The 18428-nt window shown below is 37.0% G+C and overlaps 1 protein-coding gene across 1 annotated transcript in view; it reads left to right on the top strand.

Moving 5' to 3' along the window:
- Positions 1 to 8663, top strand: part of scrt (scratch) — an 85843-nt gene extending 77180 nt beyond the window's left edge. Inside the window, exon 2 of the mRNA XM_043430658.1 lies at positions 6713 to 8663. Coding sequence (XP_043286593.1) covers positions 6713 to 8127 — 1415 coding nt within the window. The 3' untranslated portion in view covers positions 8128 to 8663. The remainder of the gene's footprint in view (positions 1 to 6712) is intronic.
- The last annotated feature ends 9765 nt before the right edge of the window (positions 8664 to 18428 follow it).

Raw genomic sequence — 18428 nt, 5'->3', positions numbered from 1 at the left:
TCAGATTTAAGACAACATTGTATCGACTGTACCGAAACTGCGATTGCAGCTCTCAAATCCCAGCCGTCTCGAAGTTAAATAACCTATAAAAATATTAAGTGATTTACTTACTATTCACAATCTTCTCTTCTCGGCGTCTGTATTTTTTTTCTTAATGGAATTGTCAAAAAAGACCGATTCCGGTTGATAAATTTTCTTAAATAATCGCGGTGATAATTTCTTTGTTTTTTTTTTTGGATATCGACGGGAGGAGTTGGTCGACATCCCGCAAAGTTATGTCTACCGTGTGTCCTTCGTTATCGAAAATACCCGACAGTCCGACGATAAGACGCCCGAAAATTTCTGGGTTGTCCCCGATGTTTTTTTCGCACTTTGTCACGATGCTGCGGATGAAATCAGTCGTTTTTGACGGTTCAATGATGACTGGAGAAAACGTTACGTTTGTTGATAGAACAATCTTTTGTTTTTTTCCTATAAGCAACCACAATATCTTCTATAATGCTGAATATAGGAAAATACGAATGAAGGTGTTTTAAACAGATTATTCGCTTTCTGCAGCTCCAGAACAAGTCAAATTTTCGCCGGGCGTCCTCGGACACCGTGGATACGTCTGGAAAATTAAAAAGTTCGTTCGAGGAACCTTTTCGCAAAGTTCGAACTCTGCGAGGTAATTTTTCTCGACGATCGGCTTATCCAGACGTATCCACCGATGCACCAGGTTGTTTTGATTACATAATAAGCCAAATTTTCGCCGGGCGTCCTCGGACACGTCTGGACAATTAAAAAGTTCGTTCGAGGCGCCCGTTCGCCGAGTTCGAGATCTGTGAGGTTCTCTTCTTGGACGGAGCGCTATGGACGGTCGTGATTTTTTGTGTTCTCGAATTAAATATTATATTTTTCAAATGAACTGAACCCAACTTATTTCTACGATCCTACATTAATTATAGATATTAATGAAAAATAAGAATTTATAAAATTTGACAAATACAAAAAAAGCGCACCAAAAAAGTGATTTGTACCTGGATCGGCCTATCTATCTCAATGGATTTCGACGTTGAGCTCTAATGCACGGTTGGATTGTTCAATACATTTTCAAAATTTTGCGTTAATTTCAAGAATCCAGAAAAATGGTGAAAATCACAACTCTGAACATGGGAAAAATGTTATCGATTTGAATCATGTATGTTCTTCATATATTTTCATGCACTAAGTCTTGATGTGTAGTCAGATTGCCTGATGACCCTCAAAATTTTGAGTTTTCTACCGACAGTATTTTAATCTTGTATTTTAATGCCTTGAATGTGAATTGAGAAAAATATGTATAAAATAGATTAATTATAAAGTTTTTCGTACCATTTTTTCCACTTTCCAAATGCAAGGAAAATTAATTAATTATTAATACTGTGACCAATTTTCTTGTTTTATAAAGGTCGCAAAAGTTCGCTCTCTCTTTCTCCTCCGATTTATTTATTCTGGGCGCCAGCCGCTGACGCGGCACGGTAGGATAAGAGAGAGAGAACAATGTCCAGCTATTTCAGCGGAGAAGGGCAGGGTTATACCAAAGGAAAAGAATTCGAGACACACCAAGAAGTTAACAATAACGAACTTAACACAATTTATTTTAATTTACCATCAATTTAAACATGTGATCACAATAACAGTTTTCTGGTTTTACGCGGAGAAATCTAACGAAATTTAACCACGGGAAGGAGAAACCGTGAAACAAACGCACAGACGACACGTACACTTGTTCGGTCAAGACCTACACTCTTTACACTTTAATGCGAGCCCGTTTTCATTATTTCGTCCCGGGACTGCTCGTGAACGAAATATTTAAGATAACGTTGATTTTATAAGATACCGGGAACCCGCTATTCGGTGTCCGGGCCAGACTATCGTTTCGATTCGCGAACCTGACCTTCTTGACCGCACTCTCTCTCTCACTCATACGATTTCACACCGGTTCACGATTCCTCAGACCCGAGTTTCTTTTTTTTATAACGAAAGTACAATTAATTACGCGATATAAATGAGATTTTCACTAACGACCACGACGCGAAATTTTATCCGGGAATTCGTCTACGACCTGGATACCGAGAGCCGAGAACGCGCGTGACAAAATTCGTGCACGGAAACACTACCTCGAGACAACCCGCGGCCGCGACCGAATTTTTTTTTATTTCGGGATCGAATGTTCTATTTTATTTCCGTTAAGCTGAACAGACCGCTAAGACAACTAACCGAGAAAAGATCGAACTCACTGACCGAATCCGAGAGACAAAAGAAGAGGACTTACAGCTTCTTAATTCTTGACGTCCGTCCAGTCGAACACCCAGCGAAAATCTGACGACAATAAGCAGAGCAGCGTAACTGCTTTTCCCTCCTCCCCCCCCCCCTCCCTATCGCTCTCGATATTTCCGAAAATGTGCGACAGGCTCATCGCGATGCCGTGCAAGCGTGAGACAGGGTTCCGAGTTACAGCCATGTTGAAATCATTCGGCGGGAAATTTCTCTTGTGAACCCCTAGCTTGCGACTGAATATTTTCGATGATAATTAGACTTAGAATTCCTGGGATCCTATGACACGGGATCTCACATGATGCGTCGGGAATCGAAGAGTTCAATTTTCGAAGCCTCAGATTCCTCAGGAGTTTCGTAATTGAACAAAATGACATGCCAATTTTACCCGCACCACCGCGAATCGTTTTATTCAGAGATAATATAGTCTCGGCGAGAGCCTCGGGCCAGCAGACGACAGGGCTGTCAATGTACTTGTCCCGAGACTCTGCCGACTCTCTTGATAATCAAAGATAAGGGGTGATCCGTCGCATATATATTTATCCACAGAAATTTCAGAGTTCGCAGGTATCTGCTGCGGTTCAATGTATCTTGAGACGGGTATTTCTCTTCTCGTTTTATTTGACGAATTTACCCTCACCTGACGCGGCCTGGGTCAAGGGCTGTCAGGGCTCTAGTTTAAATAATATTACTTTTACAATATGTTGGGCGCCAGCTAATTCCGTCAGGAGTTAGCAATCAATAAATAATTAATTTCAATAATTTGACTCTATTCTCAAGGTGGGAGGTTGAGGACCCGAAATGAGAAAATAGGAGAAAGGACAGACCTCAAAGAGAGAAAAGAAGAAACTTAGACAAGTACTTACAATATCTCCGTATAATATATGAGATCTCCAGTTATTTCTCTTTGACAAAATATATAACGTAGACGATACAATACTTCGACGTATACTTCGCAAATACAATTTAATAAATTTGATTGACAGATTTGGGCCGGTACGTTCGCCGTTTGAACTAGAAGAAGTTCCCAAATTTGACAATGATTATTTCTCTATTTCAATGAATTCTAAAAATGTTTCCTTTCGGACTGCCGATCGTACAGTGTCCTGTGTGTCGCTTTTCGGGAATATTCGGGCCAACATCCCCCCCAATAATCGATTCGTTCGACCACTGATCGACGCGCAGGCGCTCGTGAGATTGACGAAATATGTACTGTTCTAGGGCGACATCTTTTAGGCCCTTGCAAGTAATTTACGCTTTGTAGCGCAACCGCGTAGTTTGAAACGGCCGTGCAGGGATACACTGGTCGAACGACGGAGGACGGAGAAGGTTCAACTCTAGCTTCCTGTCACAATCTGCGCAATAAGCTTCGAAGACAGCAATTTCAAATCTATCCATAAATGAGCAACTGAAGACTTTTATAATCAATTTTTTAATTAGAATATCTACACACTATACCAAGCCAGATTTTTTTTTGAAAATCTGATTTATAAAATGTGCAATTGAAGATCATGGTTAGAAACCTCTCGAATCATGTTACCACAATCATCATGAAGGAGTAGAAAATCATATGACACATATTAGGAAACGAATTAATAATATGAATCGATCCGCTGCAAACTGATGGGGTGAAAACAAGGATCGGAGAGGGCAGAGCCAAACTGAATATCAAGCAAAATATGGGGATGTTTAAAAATAATGATATGACAAGATGTAAATTAGAAAACATTTATTCAATTAAAGTTACTAATATCGTTCTAACAGTTGCGTGTATTTTAGTTCTATTTATTCGTATATATAACCTTGACATATAACCACGCCACTGACGATATATTCGCACTGGACAATATTTCTCATACTCTGGTTTAATTGAAGGATTATATCAGTTAACACTTATTTCCAATCGAACGAAATAATGAAATCTTGAAAAGTTTCGTTGACATATGCATCGCACATTTTTTATATTCTTTTTCACACACACATCACAGACTACATTTACGCGGCCGCTTTGATACCGGTTTAATATATCACAAATAACAACATAAATAGTAATCTGCACTTCTTTAGATGATGAAAATTATTTTTTTATTTATCCCGCACGCACTTCGTAATGTCGAAACTCTATTATTACGATCAAAAACTGACACATGGTTTGTACTCATATATATATATATATATGTATATCGATTGATTTATGACTGCTGTTACCAGCTGTGCTGCGCCGTGTGCTACGTTCTGAAGTTGACGTCATATATATTGTACATTCATAGTCAGTACTGAAATGCACATGCTATATGCTTGCGCATGCCATTTCAAACTTTGATGTAATTGGCCTAGGATTTTTTTCATTGCTCATTGGTTGGAACAAGAATATTCTCACCGGGGATTGGTGATCATGGGGGCCAAGGAGCCTATGCTTGTAGCGGTCAGAGTAAGCGTATACAGATACGTCGAATCCCCAATGTGTTAGTAACTTTTGCATAATCTTAAGCCCGTGCAAAGTTTTTTCTCAGCAATTACGACACCGATCATGCTGATTTTGGGCTCATTCGACAGAGAACTTCTTAATTAGCTGAAAGTTCAATTTTCAAAGCCGTACAGAACTGATGAGTTTCGTAATTAAAGAAAATCGCATGCCAATTTTACCCCCACCACGGCGAATCGTTTTATTCAGAGAAAATATAGTCTCGGCGAGAGCCTCAGGCCAGCAGACGACAGAGCTGTCAATGTACTTGTCCCGAGACTCTACCGAGTCTCTTGATAACATCGTGACTGTTCATCTAAGAATTTCCTGACCACAAGTAGCTCTGTGACAGGACGAAACGAGCTCGATTTTAGATTATAAAGTGTGTAGGATCCCGATTCGTGTGTGAATGTGATTCGCGACGTTTTTCCCTGAATTGCGTGATAGTCCCGTTAAAATTTTCACCAGCGATATAAAAACTTGTTAATTAAATAGACGAATAAACGAAGTGTTTAACTAATCTTTAAATTATAACGTTAAATTGTGAGTTGAAATTCCAAGTTATTCTTCCCTTCGCCCACCCCCATCCCGCTGCCAGCCAAGCCGGACAACAGTTTCTCTTTCTCTTTTTCGTCGAGTCGCTCAGCAACTGGCGCCCACGGGATTTATTTCAAAATAAGAAATCGGCGGAAAAGAGATGGAGAGTTTTGTGACAAAAGTCGAAAATGTTAAAAATTACGGTCACAACATATACAATGATTTTTTGACGATGATTCTTTTTACAAAAAAAAAAAACCCACTCAACGATTTCGCACACATATCGAATGTGTTCCAAACCCACCCAACGATTTCGTATGCACATCGAAAGTGCTCCAAACTCACCCAACGATTTCGCACACATACCGAAAGTGTTCCAAGAAATTTTCCGTAAATCTTCACTTCTTCTATTACGTTTTTTTTAATTTTATTTAAAAATAGTATTTACCAAATTCGGAGAAATTTTCAAAACATTTTGGTCAAAAATATCGGTTGGCTAGAACGTCTTTATTTGAAGCGTTCTTGCGCCGAAACGGTGACGAACCCATTCTCTCGAACAAAAAATTAAATCCAGCTCACAGTTGTAGTAACGAAAATGGAAAAAATGATCTTTTTCAGATTAATTCAAATTTGTTTATTGAAACGAGCGACTCCGAAAGAAATCAACAAGGCAGTTTATTCTCAGTAAAGTTCAATCAAGTCAATTTACGGCCAAAATCGAGTTTTTAAACATAAACATATTTTCATTTATATCACTCTCTCATATCGGGCCAGGCATGCCACTACAAGTACGAGTAACAGGGAAAGAGGTTCCGCGTGCTATTGCTCTCATTCGATAGTGCGGAAATAGAAAGGATAACGACAGTTTGTGGTTTGGGTGACGTGGAGCAGAGAAATATTAATTATATTATTTTTTAACCGGCGTATCTTCTGCTTATTCGCAGTGACTTATGCATCTGACCTCAATGAAGTACAGCATCCTTTAATGTCCCCAAATGTTCGATTTTCTTTCGCTAAATCATGGCATCTCAAGATTAACTGAACGAATTTACTAAGAACAAACACTAATTGAAGCAGAAAAATCAAAAATAATCGTCACCAATTTTCAGATTTTCAGGTGCAACGGTTTATCCGTAAGAATAGTTTGAAAAGGTTATGACATCGTAAATCGGCATATTCGCGTATATAAGACTGCTGCAGAGCTTCCACTGGCTCTTCTTTTCCACGCTGGTTTATCTTTTAATACTTGTCGTCATGCCGCTACCGCTTCTCTCGATTTGACTAACAATGCTTCTCCAGTTCTTATTCATTCGACAACACGTTGTAAACTGTTTTTATAACTTATTATATTTGAGTTTGTGTATTGAGAAGGAAATCATAAACGTGTATCCTATATATCGTGTTTGTTTTCAGGATATACTCATGAAACCTGGTTAAACCATGAAGAACCACCGAAGTATGCAACTCTCCGTTCCGCTGCAGAGCTAGCCCGACCAGTCACTGAGTCGTCAACATCAAATTACCGTCAGCATCATTTGACAGAATCATCAGATCAACAGTCGAGCTCTATATCAGACGAGGATACAAATGACGTTAGCGTTGTGGTAGTTACAAACTCATCTCCAAACCAACAAAATTCATCATCATTAATACCAGCTAACCCCACAACTACAACGACATTAAATAATGTTCTGCCCCGAAAAAGTTTATCTATGTGTTACACAAGCACCGGAAAAGCTTTATCCTTACCACCAAAGAAAAAAGATATTTACCGTCCGTACAGCCTCCAAACGTGTACTGATCCTACAATCCGTAGTTCCCCTGAGGAAGATCTTTCAGCAGCTCAAGCAATACTTGACCTCAGTGCATCACCAGCAGCCCCAACTCACTCTGTATTTATTCATACGTTATCACCACCATCACCTCCATTACCACCGGTATTTCATTCAACTTTAACACCGGTCGGGCCGAATGTCAATTTACAGCCAACACCAATCCCAGTCAGTGTCCTCGTCCCGGTACCATCCAATTCTAGTAGCGTTAATTTGACTCTGTCATCGACATCGGGAAAACAAAATCAACAGGTTATCCTCCATCAATCAACGGACAGTGCAGGTTTTGAACCCCAATCTCCCGCTACTGCTGAGGGTTGTTCTAATAGCAATGCCTCGAGTAACGGTAGCTCGATTTCCCCTAATCACAATAATTCCAACTGCAACAAGACGGTAGCATACACCTACGAAGCTTTCTTCGTTTCAGACGGTAGATCCAAGCGTCGATCCAGCAACGCAGCTGTACCAGAAAAAGAGGCTGTGGTTAATCCAGAAAGACCAAAATTCACTTGCACTGAATGTGGCAAGCAGTACGCAACATCTTCAAATTTGTCCCGTCATAAGCAGACACATCGGAGTCTTGATTCACAATCGGCTAAAAAGTGTATACATTGCGGCAAAGCTTATGTGAGCATGCCAGCCCTCGCGATGCACGTTTTAACCCATAAATTAGCTCATAGCTGCGGTGTATGCGGAAAAATGTTTTCAAGGCCATGGTTGCTGCAGGGACATCTTCGTAGCCACACGGGTGAAAAACCTTATGGATGTGCGCACTGCGGAAAAGCCTTTGCTGATCGCTCGAATTTAAGGGCTCATATGCAGACTCATTCGGCGGATAAGAATTATGAGTGTTCGCGATGTCATAAAACCTTTGCCCTTAAATCTTATTTGAATAAACATCTAGAATCAGCCTGCCTCCGAGATGAAGAACTGCTTTCCATAGATCCGGAGAGCCCTAGTATGAGCAATGGACATCAATTGAACCGTGGTTTGTAGCGACATGATCGCGATAGCTTTGGTAAAATAGATCGTTACAAAAAGAGCTAACGATAGTTGAACAACAATCACAATTCCACGCGATACAGAGGAAATATCACAGAAAAAAATAATAAAAAAAACGAACACTCAAACAAATGCGGGATAAAAAAGCAACAGTAACGCTTAGCAGGAAATTGATCAGATGGGATGAAAGTCATATTTGCCGGCGTCAGAAGAATACGTGGGGAGATGTAAAGTAATGACGTACGCAAAAAGATGCAATGTAACCAAAGAGCCTTTGGAAGTGTCTCAAATGTCTCGAAATAATTACCAAGTGTAAACAGAAGAATGGATCGTCGTGATTCAACTTTCAAAGGCGTGAATCGAGAAGCTCGATACAAAATTTACAACTAGATATTAAGTAGAAAAGTGCCAGTAGTTGATGATTTTTAAATCTAAACGTGAATGAAAAAACGTCCAATAATCGTTAAGTAACAAAGAATAATTAACAAAGCATCGTAGGGCAGTAAAGAAACATAAAATTAGAGGAGAAATCCAAGACGGCAAGAAGTGGATCGGAGGGAGAAAATACGAATACACACTTACGTCCACACACTTCAGTCCAATCATTCTAGTCGACTCTTTATTCAGAATGCATACGCGCGCATCCGTGTGTGCATGAGGATATGCATTTCCGTAAATAATCGTACTGGTGTATGAATGCGATATAATTATTTATCTTTAATTTGTCTTAATCATCTATTTATTCGCACATGTATTCGTATTTACATGTGAATGACAAATAGCAATGACACCCAATATGTACAGTAGAATAGCATAATGTAGAAGAATAGCATAAGGTAGAAGGAACCTAAGGGTGAATGTTTTGAGGGTTTTTCACGGTGTTTCACAATCTGGAAGGTTAAACACTTATACACGTAAAAAAGGGAAAGGGGAAATAATGATGACGATTGAATTCTCGGTTTTGTGGTTAATTCAACCCGTAACAAACATAATAAAATTAAGACCAAAACCAGTTAACATTAGAAATCGTTTGAACCTTGATAAGGTTTTTTTTAGATATCATCATTTCTAATCAATAAAAAAATCTTTCGTTTCCCATACAATAATGCTAATTATTCTTATGAAATTTGAGAATTGTGCGATGACTGGAACATGGTTTCCATGAGACAGTTATCTCATGAAATTAATACTCATACGATTTTTAGGTTACCGTAATTTATGTGTCCAAAGTCTATAACATATGAAAGATTCATCGAGAAGCCATTTGACTTCCAAAATAAAGGCAAAATTTAGACAATTGACGATTTAAAATTCTCGGCGATTCTGATCCGCGAACTATTGGGTCCTTCAGAATTAAAATGCATTGTCCAGGGGATAAGGTTAACTAAAAATGTCTAAAGATCCTCGAAAAAACTTTACTTGGCAATAAGTGTCCTCAGTGTCAGCAGATAATTTCGATCGTCTAGATGCGTTTTATTGGGTCCCTCATCCAGTGCTAAGAGAAACAGATTCACGAAAAATATACAAGGGTCTATGGGAAGACTCTGTTAGACACTAATTGTCCTCAGCGGTCACGGGTTAATAATATTGTGAACGTATTGCTCTCTGCAGGTAGTAATGAACATACAAGTGTATGAGAGTCCCAAAATTTAGTCAAACCATTCAGGTAGTTCTTTCAAATCGAGAAACAGACATATGCTATTCATTTAGTTCTACAAAAACGAGACAAAAACTCATAACCACAGTAAAAATATTGCCTGCACGAATGCTATCATTTCTGAGCGTTGGATTCGGGCTACTTTCGATTCAGATTCTTCAGCTCTGTCTACTAAAAAAAGAAAAAATAGCAAGCTTCTTGATCTTTTCTGCATTGCAGTAAAAAAGGTTTCCGTTTGAACATCAGTTCAATGTTCAATTCAAGTTTCAGTTTATCTCTCAATCTACTGTTTATCGTGCCCCGATACGATTTGCGTATAAACGTATTGTCGTTCCAAACAGCAGTGTCAAAACTTAAGAAAGGGGAGTGGAGCGTTAAAACAAATTATTTGATTTCCATATCGAAAATGACGATTCGTGTCTACTTCCCCTAGAAACTATATTCATTTACACCGTCTCTACTAGTTTCCAAAACTAGGCGACTCGATTAGCTTGTACCTCGGTTGAATATGCTTTTACTGGTCGGTTAGCCACATGTCGGGCCATCCAAAAAAAAGTATCCTATCATATGAAATTGAAACCAACGGTATCAGTAGAGTTTTAGAACTTCCAATTATTTGATGTTTAAAAAAATACGGAAAAAAACAGTGGTCTTTGAATTTTGCCGAGATTTTTTTTTGGCTGAATAACAAATTAAGATATTCTGTACATAATTTTATATATCTGCTGATATAGATGCGTAAGTTTTCAATTATGTGCAGTCCATCATAAGAGAGTTTCACGAGGGTATTTTACACACTGCTTTTTTAATGTAATGCTTAATTTTGTATTTTTATTGACGTTTCGTTGGTTTTAACGCTTCTTCGAATTTGAATGAATGGAAAAAGTAATAACTTAGGATATTATTACCTTCGTACCTATGTTATTTCAAAAATTAGTTTTGATCAGGGTTGCAAGTCACTCATTAAAATATGATGAGAGATGAAAAAAAATTTCCATCACTCATCACATTGTAATAAATAATGGGACATTTTTTCCATTCATTCTCCATTTCGTTGCGTGTAATTTTTGTTTCATCCCTCAAAACATCCTGATGAGGAATGAAAAAAATTATATCAAGTAAATTTTTCAACCTTGCTAGCGATGGTAGCAATTTTGATCCCGGATAAAACTGGCCCAAGGGTAAAAACCAGGTATTCTTCAATTCCTAACAGAAGTGGCACTGTTTATTCTAGGTTTAACTGACTGAATGGTAATAACCGTGTGTTTGTCACATTTCTGGAGGTTTAGCGATGTTTTCCATGGGGTCAAATTGACCCAGTGATAATAACCACGTATTTGTCATATTCAGGGAGGTGTAGCACTGTTAAGTCTAGGTCCAACTGACCTAATGGTCGTAACTACGTGCTTTGCGTTTTACTGGAAATGTGGTGATGTTTACCCTGGATCAAACTCCCCTGATAGGAGTAACCGAGTATTTTTCGTTCACTGATAGAGGGGGCAATGTTCATCTTGGGTCGAACCGACCCAAGGGTGGAAACCAGGTGTTTCTCTCATTCCAGTAGGCTCGCCGGTATTCACCCTGGGTCAAACTGATTCGAACGAGCGGCGATACGTCAATATAACATAACGTCAAAACATCATACAAAAATAACAAATAACAGAAATAACATAGAACAAAAGAAACACACAACAGAAATAACATAAAACAAAAATAACACGGAACAAAAATAACCACACACACACGCGCGCGCACGCACGCATCGGAAGTGCTCTGAACCCACCAAACGATTCCGTACATATTAGGGTGGCCCTTAATATGGGTAAAAAAAAAATTGATCGCGCCGCCCCCCAAAACGGTTCCAAATGATAAAAAAAAATCTACGCAAAGCCGTAGCTATGTCCGGTAAGAGGAAGACGTGTCTGTAAGCATAAACTTGGATTTAAATATCAATTTTTCTGCATGATTGGAGAAACTTGGATTTTTTATATCTGGTTTATGTGTCAATTTTTTTTCCTACTTTCCAAAGCTATTGTATATTAGTATTCAATGTCCAGATCAAATAATAAGGCCTTCGATACTACACTAACGAAAAAAATTTAAGGATCAAAAGATTTTTCTCAAAATTGCGGAGAACATGAACCTCTGCATTTTTTTCGTTATAAGATCTTGAAATTAGAAACTTAAAGCTTCAAAATGCGTTTTTTTAGAACTCGATACGACCATTTTTCACTGAAATACAACATTTTGAAAAATCACTATAAATTCGGAAAAATCTTTTGATCCTTAAATTTTTTCGTTAGTGTAGTATCGAAGGCCTTATTATTTGATCTGGACATTGAATACTAATATACAATAGCTTTGGAAAGTAGGAAAAAAAATTGACACATAAACCAGATTTAAAAAACCGAAAATGTCGTGTATATATATGATCATAAAATCGATTTTATCTTCATCGATTTTGAACACGATAATGAACCTATAATATTGATTATGATGACATCGATAATGTTGATAAAATTAATGTTATTTTGACATCATGTTATTTATAACATATGTCATACTGGTGCTGTATTATTTTTTCTTATGTTTTGACACATGTTATTTTAACGTTATCATATATTAACATAGTACCGATACGGACTGCGTGTTGATTGCCTTCTAACATATGTAGCACTGTTCAACCCGGGTCAGTTAAACCGCACTAAAACATCACCAGGCCTGCTGAATGCTGACGAATACGTAGTTACTACTTTTAAGTTAATCTGACCTCGGATAAACACAACTACACTCCCGTCCAAAAGTTTGGGATCACCCGTCGAAATTTCTACCCACACTTAAAGTTTGATAGCTCAATCAAAAATCAACTGAATCGAATTTAACAAACGTCATTTCAAAGAGAATAAATTAATCTTCAATTTGCCACTTGTTAGTATTTTTTACAATGTATTTTTTAGTTAGCACGCGCTTCAGAACAGCATCGTTTTTCGACATATTTTTGGCCTTCATAAACACGCTGCCTATCAAATAGAAATTTTTTTCTCGACTTTCCTCCATAACAGCTTTAGAGGGGATAGAAAAAGCTTTATTTTCGTTTTTTAAAAAATACCGTACGATTTTTTTCGCAAAATTATCTTAGTTTTAGCTAAAAACGAGGAGTTTCCGAAATTGTGGCGTATCTCCAAAACTTTATGGGTCCAGAGGAAATGTCAAGAGGGTAAAAAGTTGTGTCGGTTTATGATAAGCTCGCTTTAATTAATTTAGATTATTTTTTTGATCATGGTATGGGGCTGCTTTTCTGGTCACGGTACTGGCAATTTGTTAAAAGTTGAGGGTATTATGAAGAAAGAACATTATCACCAAATCCATATCCGGCATGCGATTCCGTCAGGTCTCAGGACCATTGGCCTCGGGTTCGTAATGCAACAGGACAATGATCCGAAACATAGTTCCCGCCTTTGCCGAGGATATTTGGAAACTAAAGAAAAAAATGGAGCAATCATCAATATGGCTTGGCCACCACAATCTCCTGACCCAAATCCGATCGAGCTTTTGTGGGAGGAGCTTAATCGGAAAGTTAGAATCATTTGCCCTTCTTCTGCCAGCGATTTGTGGCGAAAGCTCAAAGACGCTTGGGCGAGTTTGGATCAAGCCATAATTGGCAAATTGATCGAGCGAATGCCACGACTTGTCAACGCAGTCCTCAAAGCCAAAGGCGGCTGTTTCGATGAGAAACAGGTGTAAACTAGGTAAAAGACTAAATGAACTATTTTTTCTATTGAAATGACATGGGGATTGCGATAAAATCTGCAAAAAGCATCTCGCTTATTTAAAAAAAAATCGACAAAAAAATTTGAAAAAATGTCAGTTAGTTCAAAATTATAAATTGAAACTTTCTTCTCTCTAGAAGTTTCATCGCGAACCCTATAATTCTCGAGTTACACCGCTTTTCTCAATCAAGACCCGACCAAAAAGATCGAAAAAAAAAATTTTTTTTAAATAATCTAAATTAATTAAAGCGAGCTTATCATAAACCGACACAACTTTTTACCCTCTTGACATTTCCTTTGAACCCATAAAGTTTTTGAGATACGCCACAATTTCGGAAACTCCTCGTTTTTAGCTAAAACTAAGATAATTTTGCGAAAAAAAATCGTACGGTATTTTTTAAAAAACAAAAATGAAGCTTTTTCTATCCCCTCTAAAGCTCTTATGGAGGAAAGTCGAGGAAAAAATTTCTACTAGATAGGCAGTGTGTTTACGAAGGCCAAAAATATGTCGAAAAACGATGCTGTTCTGAAGCGCGTGCTAACTAAAAAATACATTGTAAAAAATATTAACAAGTGTCAAAAGGAAGATTAATTTATCCTCTTTAAAATGACGTTTGTTAAATTCGATTCGGTTGATTTTTGATTGAGCTATGAAACTTTTAGTGTGGGTAGAAATTTCGACGGGTGACCCCAAATTTTTGGACGGCAGTGTACCTCGACCAGAAAGCGAAAAAGACGTGGTAGTTACCATTGGGTGTGTTCGACTTACAAGGAAAGGTACTTTAGTGTTCCCCTCCGATTTTGATAATTTTTTTATATGTTATAGTTCATCGAAAAATAAGAGACACGTATTTTTTTTATCGGCTTTAAGTGTCAAAAAGTTATTTTTAAGGAGTGAAATCGACCCTCGAAGTTGGGCATGTTTTGCATCTGGTAGACTGTTTCATATAGAAGCACTCAATCGATCGAAACAAAACCAATTACAAAATGTTCTGCATGTCAAATAACCGATATGACATATTCAACTTTTTATGCACCCTTACTGCAAAGGGGTGAACCACCCCCGAAAATCCAGATTTTTGTCGTATAAAAAAAACTTACGATCCGATTTCAATAAATCAAACGCCATTTTACAGAGCAGAAAAAATAAAATTGACATGTTTTTGGGTTTTCCTTAAATCAAAAAAATTTAGGTAGTAAAACACTCTTAAAATGTCAAATTTTATTTCGAGCACTATCTCCTTCAAATTGCAATATTTTCTTTACAGAATGCAGCTTATGGAAAAATCAAAACACTTTTTTTTATTGGCTCAAAATTATTTTTAAGACGCGAAATCAACCCTAAAAGTCGGGCATGTTTTGTACGTAGTTACTACCATTGGGTTAATTAGACCTAGGGTTAAGGAGGTTGAAGCGTATCTTATGTTAAAACTGTTTTCCAACTTTGCACATTAAAATTTTTTAAACAGAAAGCTTAAGACAGTATTAAACTTCTGGCCGGATATGCCGATGATTCACCGTCGTGAAATTGAGATATTTGTTGTTGAAGTTTGCAATTTTTGAAAGCTTCCATAAGAGCCCATTTTTAACCTTGTCATTTTCAACAATGAATATCGCGATTACTAGGCGGTGAAACCTCTCTAAATTTTTCACACATAATTAAGCGCTATTCAAGAAGATTCACGTAAATGTTCAATTCATTAATTTGGAATAATAAAATCTAATATATTTTTTGTATGATGTCCTATATATATCGCTTCAATTTCCTTAACAGTGCCACGTCTGCTGGGAGGTGAAAAATACATGGTTTTCATTCTTGAGTCAGTTTTAGCCGGAATCAACATTACCCAATCTATATCAGGATGTTTTGAGTGATGAAAAAATAATTAAACATAATGTAATGGAGGAATTTTTTCATCACTCATGACAATGAAAAATGCATTACATTTCCTTTACAAACCTGGTTTTCCATCGCAACCCAGGTTTTGATGATGAACGCAGATTTTAGTGTTCGAGGTGACTTCCACTTAACTTTAAAAAAAATTCCTACGTAATTTTTGATTTTCAGGAATATTTCACTCAAGTCAAATGATACCAGTAAAACCATGTTTCATTTTTTACACATAACTTTGTGAAACTGTGATATTCGGTATATGGATATGTGGCTGCGCTCATGCATGATTTTTCTCACAATACTTAACATCAAATCGCTACTGCATCCATGAATTGATAATATTCCTTTCTTAAAAGAGACATTTCGATATATCGAAATGTTAAACCTCTATTCGTTGGTATGGTTTTGTTTATTTGTTACTATGACAGAATTATTTCCAAGCCTCATTAATTGCTGCCGATGATATGTAGGATATCAAAATTAAAGCGAGCGCGTAGCTAGTACAGATAAAGCACATGATCAGCCGAAAATCGAACGTATCGTCCCGAATTCAGTGCTCTTATTATAGATATATAGAATACACCGCTGTCTTGGATTGCTGATAGTGAATGAATGTTTCCTAGCACCAAGCAGCATCCTTTTTGAAGGAAGAAATATTTCTAATTCATATCGAACGATAACTTTCAAAGAAATGCTTTGATATGAAATGAAAGATAACTTTCAAAGAAAAACTTTCAAAAAAAAGAGTTCTGAATGGAACCATATAAAACGCTAGCAGCGACTTTGAAAGCATCGCTTGAAAATTTGAGATAACTACTTTTTTTCCGCACTAAGTTAATTTCAACTAAGTTTGCAGCAAAAAGCTATGGGTTCAGAACTAAAATGTCACTCAATAAAACATGTTTCAAAAACGTTGACATTTTATTGAATTCTGAGCGGACTGAGGCTCCCAATCCAAGAAACAGAGTGATTTTCAGACACAGGAAGGATTTAGTACACGAGCCTGCAGGAATCAAATAGTTTGTCTTGATGCCCTGGATCTCGCCCCCATGCATTGATACCTTTCTATGAAGGTGACCGTTCACTGGCCACCTGATAGCAAAAAATGCAACAAAATTACGTTAGACTTCATCTATACAGCATAGTCATATAGAGTCTAGATTTAAGACGTACAACATAAGGCAGATTATTACGATTGGTTGATGAATTTCATCTACTATAAAATGAAAATCGTGAATGTCAAAAACGTATTAGTACAATAACTTTAGGGTCAATTGATAACTTTCTCACTGTAACTTTAACCAATTATTTCATTTACATGAAATGGAAGGAGTAAACTTCCTTGTTGCAATACCAACATATTGTCGAAAATTTTCACAGTTTCACATGATAAGGAATATTAAATATTTTTATCGGTAGGGCGTAGTCCATATAATGTTTTTTTACAGTTTCTATGAGTAACATTTTATTTAACATTATATTTTTTTAGCGTTATGAAAATGTTCAAAGCATGGTTTAGAATTATGAAAATGATATCTGGTTTTCAAATGTGATTCAGGGTTGTCGTTGGAGAATAGTAGGAGAACAGTCAAAGTTTGTCCCAAGACTATCGAATCTCTTGGCTAGTGAGATTCCAACAGAGGCAAAAATCGAAATTATATTAACCAGAATACAAGCAGGTCTCGAGTTCATGTTCTTAAGATCATACGAGAGATATTTCCTATATGCATATGGATTGAATTTGTACGCTCACAATATATATCATCCGGCCTTTACGTGCTCATTCAACCATGTGAGCCAGCATATAAGTTTGAAGGCATGGAAAAGCTGCGACTAAGAGCTGTCATCTAGAATTCATAATTTTATAAATTTTAAAAAGGGCACACTTGCCACTGAGAAATAAACGTATAGATGCCCGCGTGTGTGTGTACGCTCGTCAAACTTCTCAAACTTTGGTATGAAATTTCATAATATCACGAAGGTTCAGCGAATGCATCTTCATTTCGAGTGGATAGTAGAATCATGACGGTTTATGCATTTACAACTATTTCGACTTAATAACAATTATTAGTGAACAAAATTGTGAGTTCAATAAAACCCGTTAATTTTTAACCATTAAATTTCTGGTGAACGAAATAGGGAAGGCGCGTGAATAAACGTAACGTTTTTGGGAACATACATCTTTGTATTGAATGACTCAATTTTTTTCAGTTAGATGTCGTACCTTTTAATATTGAGAAGTAGACTATGATTAATAAAACACCAATAATATGTAAACAAAGTATGAATTTTCTTTTAATTCCTTAATGAGGTACTTGTATGCGTACATGTCTCATTATACGTATGAGGTATTCCATGTGAGACCAGCGGAGTTTTTTCCTGACCCCCGCGTATTTGATTAATTTTTTTTTATATGATTATATTAAGGCCGGTCATGGAAGGATCTTTTTATAAATTTGGGAAAAAAATTTATAAATTTGCTCATTCAAAAAAATAAGTTCCTTCAAGTATGATCATATTATATTGGGAATCGGTAACTACTAGCAGATCAAGGTCCATCATTTTAATTTGATTATTCGAAAATTGCAAAGAAAATTAATTTTAGGTACTAAAATTTTTAACTATTGAACCGGAATGACTGTTTCTCGATTTTTTAGGGAATTTTTCAACGTTAACAGCTCATAAACACACAAAAAAAATCATGCTTCCACTACCACTGATAGCTTCAAATGTTTGTCATACAATCACCGTTTTCGGTATTTTTTTCAGATTTTTAAAAGGGGAGTTTTTCGGATTTATTTCTTTTTGTTTTGAAAATGTTCGCAAAAATCTGAAAAATCGTCGGGGTGTGTTTCAGACTTAATGTAAACATATAAAAAAAAAATTAACCAAAACGGTGGGGGTCAGAGAAAAAGTTCGCTGGTCCCATATGAAAATACCTCGTATACTTTTTAGGAAGTACAGAGGTAAACAG

Source organism: Venturia canescens, chromosome 10 (assembly GCF_019457755.1).
Source record: "Venturia canescens isolate UGA chromosome 10, ASM1945775v1, whole genome shotgun sequence".
Lineage (NCBI taxonomy): Eukaryota > Metazoa > Arthropoda > Insecta > Hymenoptera > Ichneumonidae > Venturia > Venturia canescens.
This window is presented reverse-complemented; position numbering and strand designations above follow the sequence as displayed.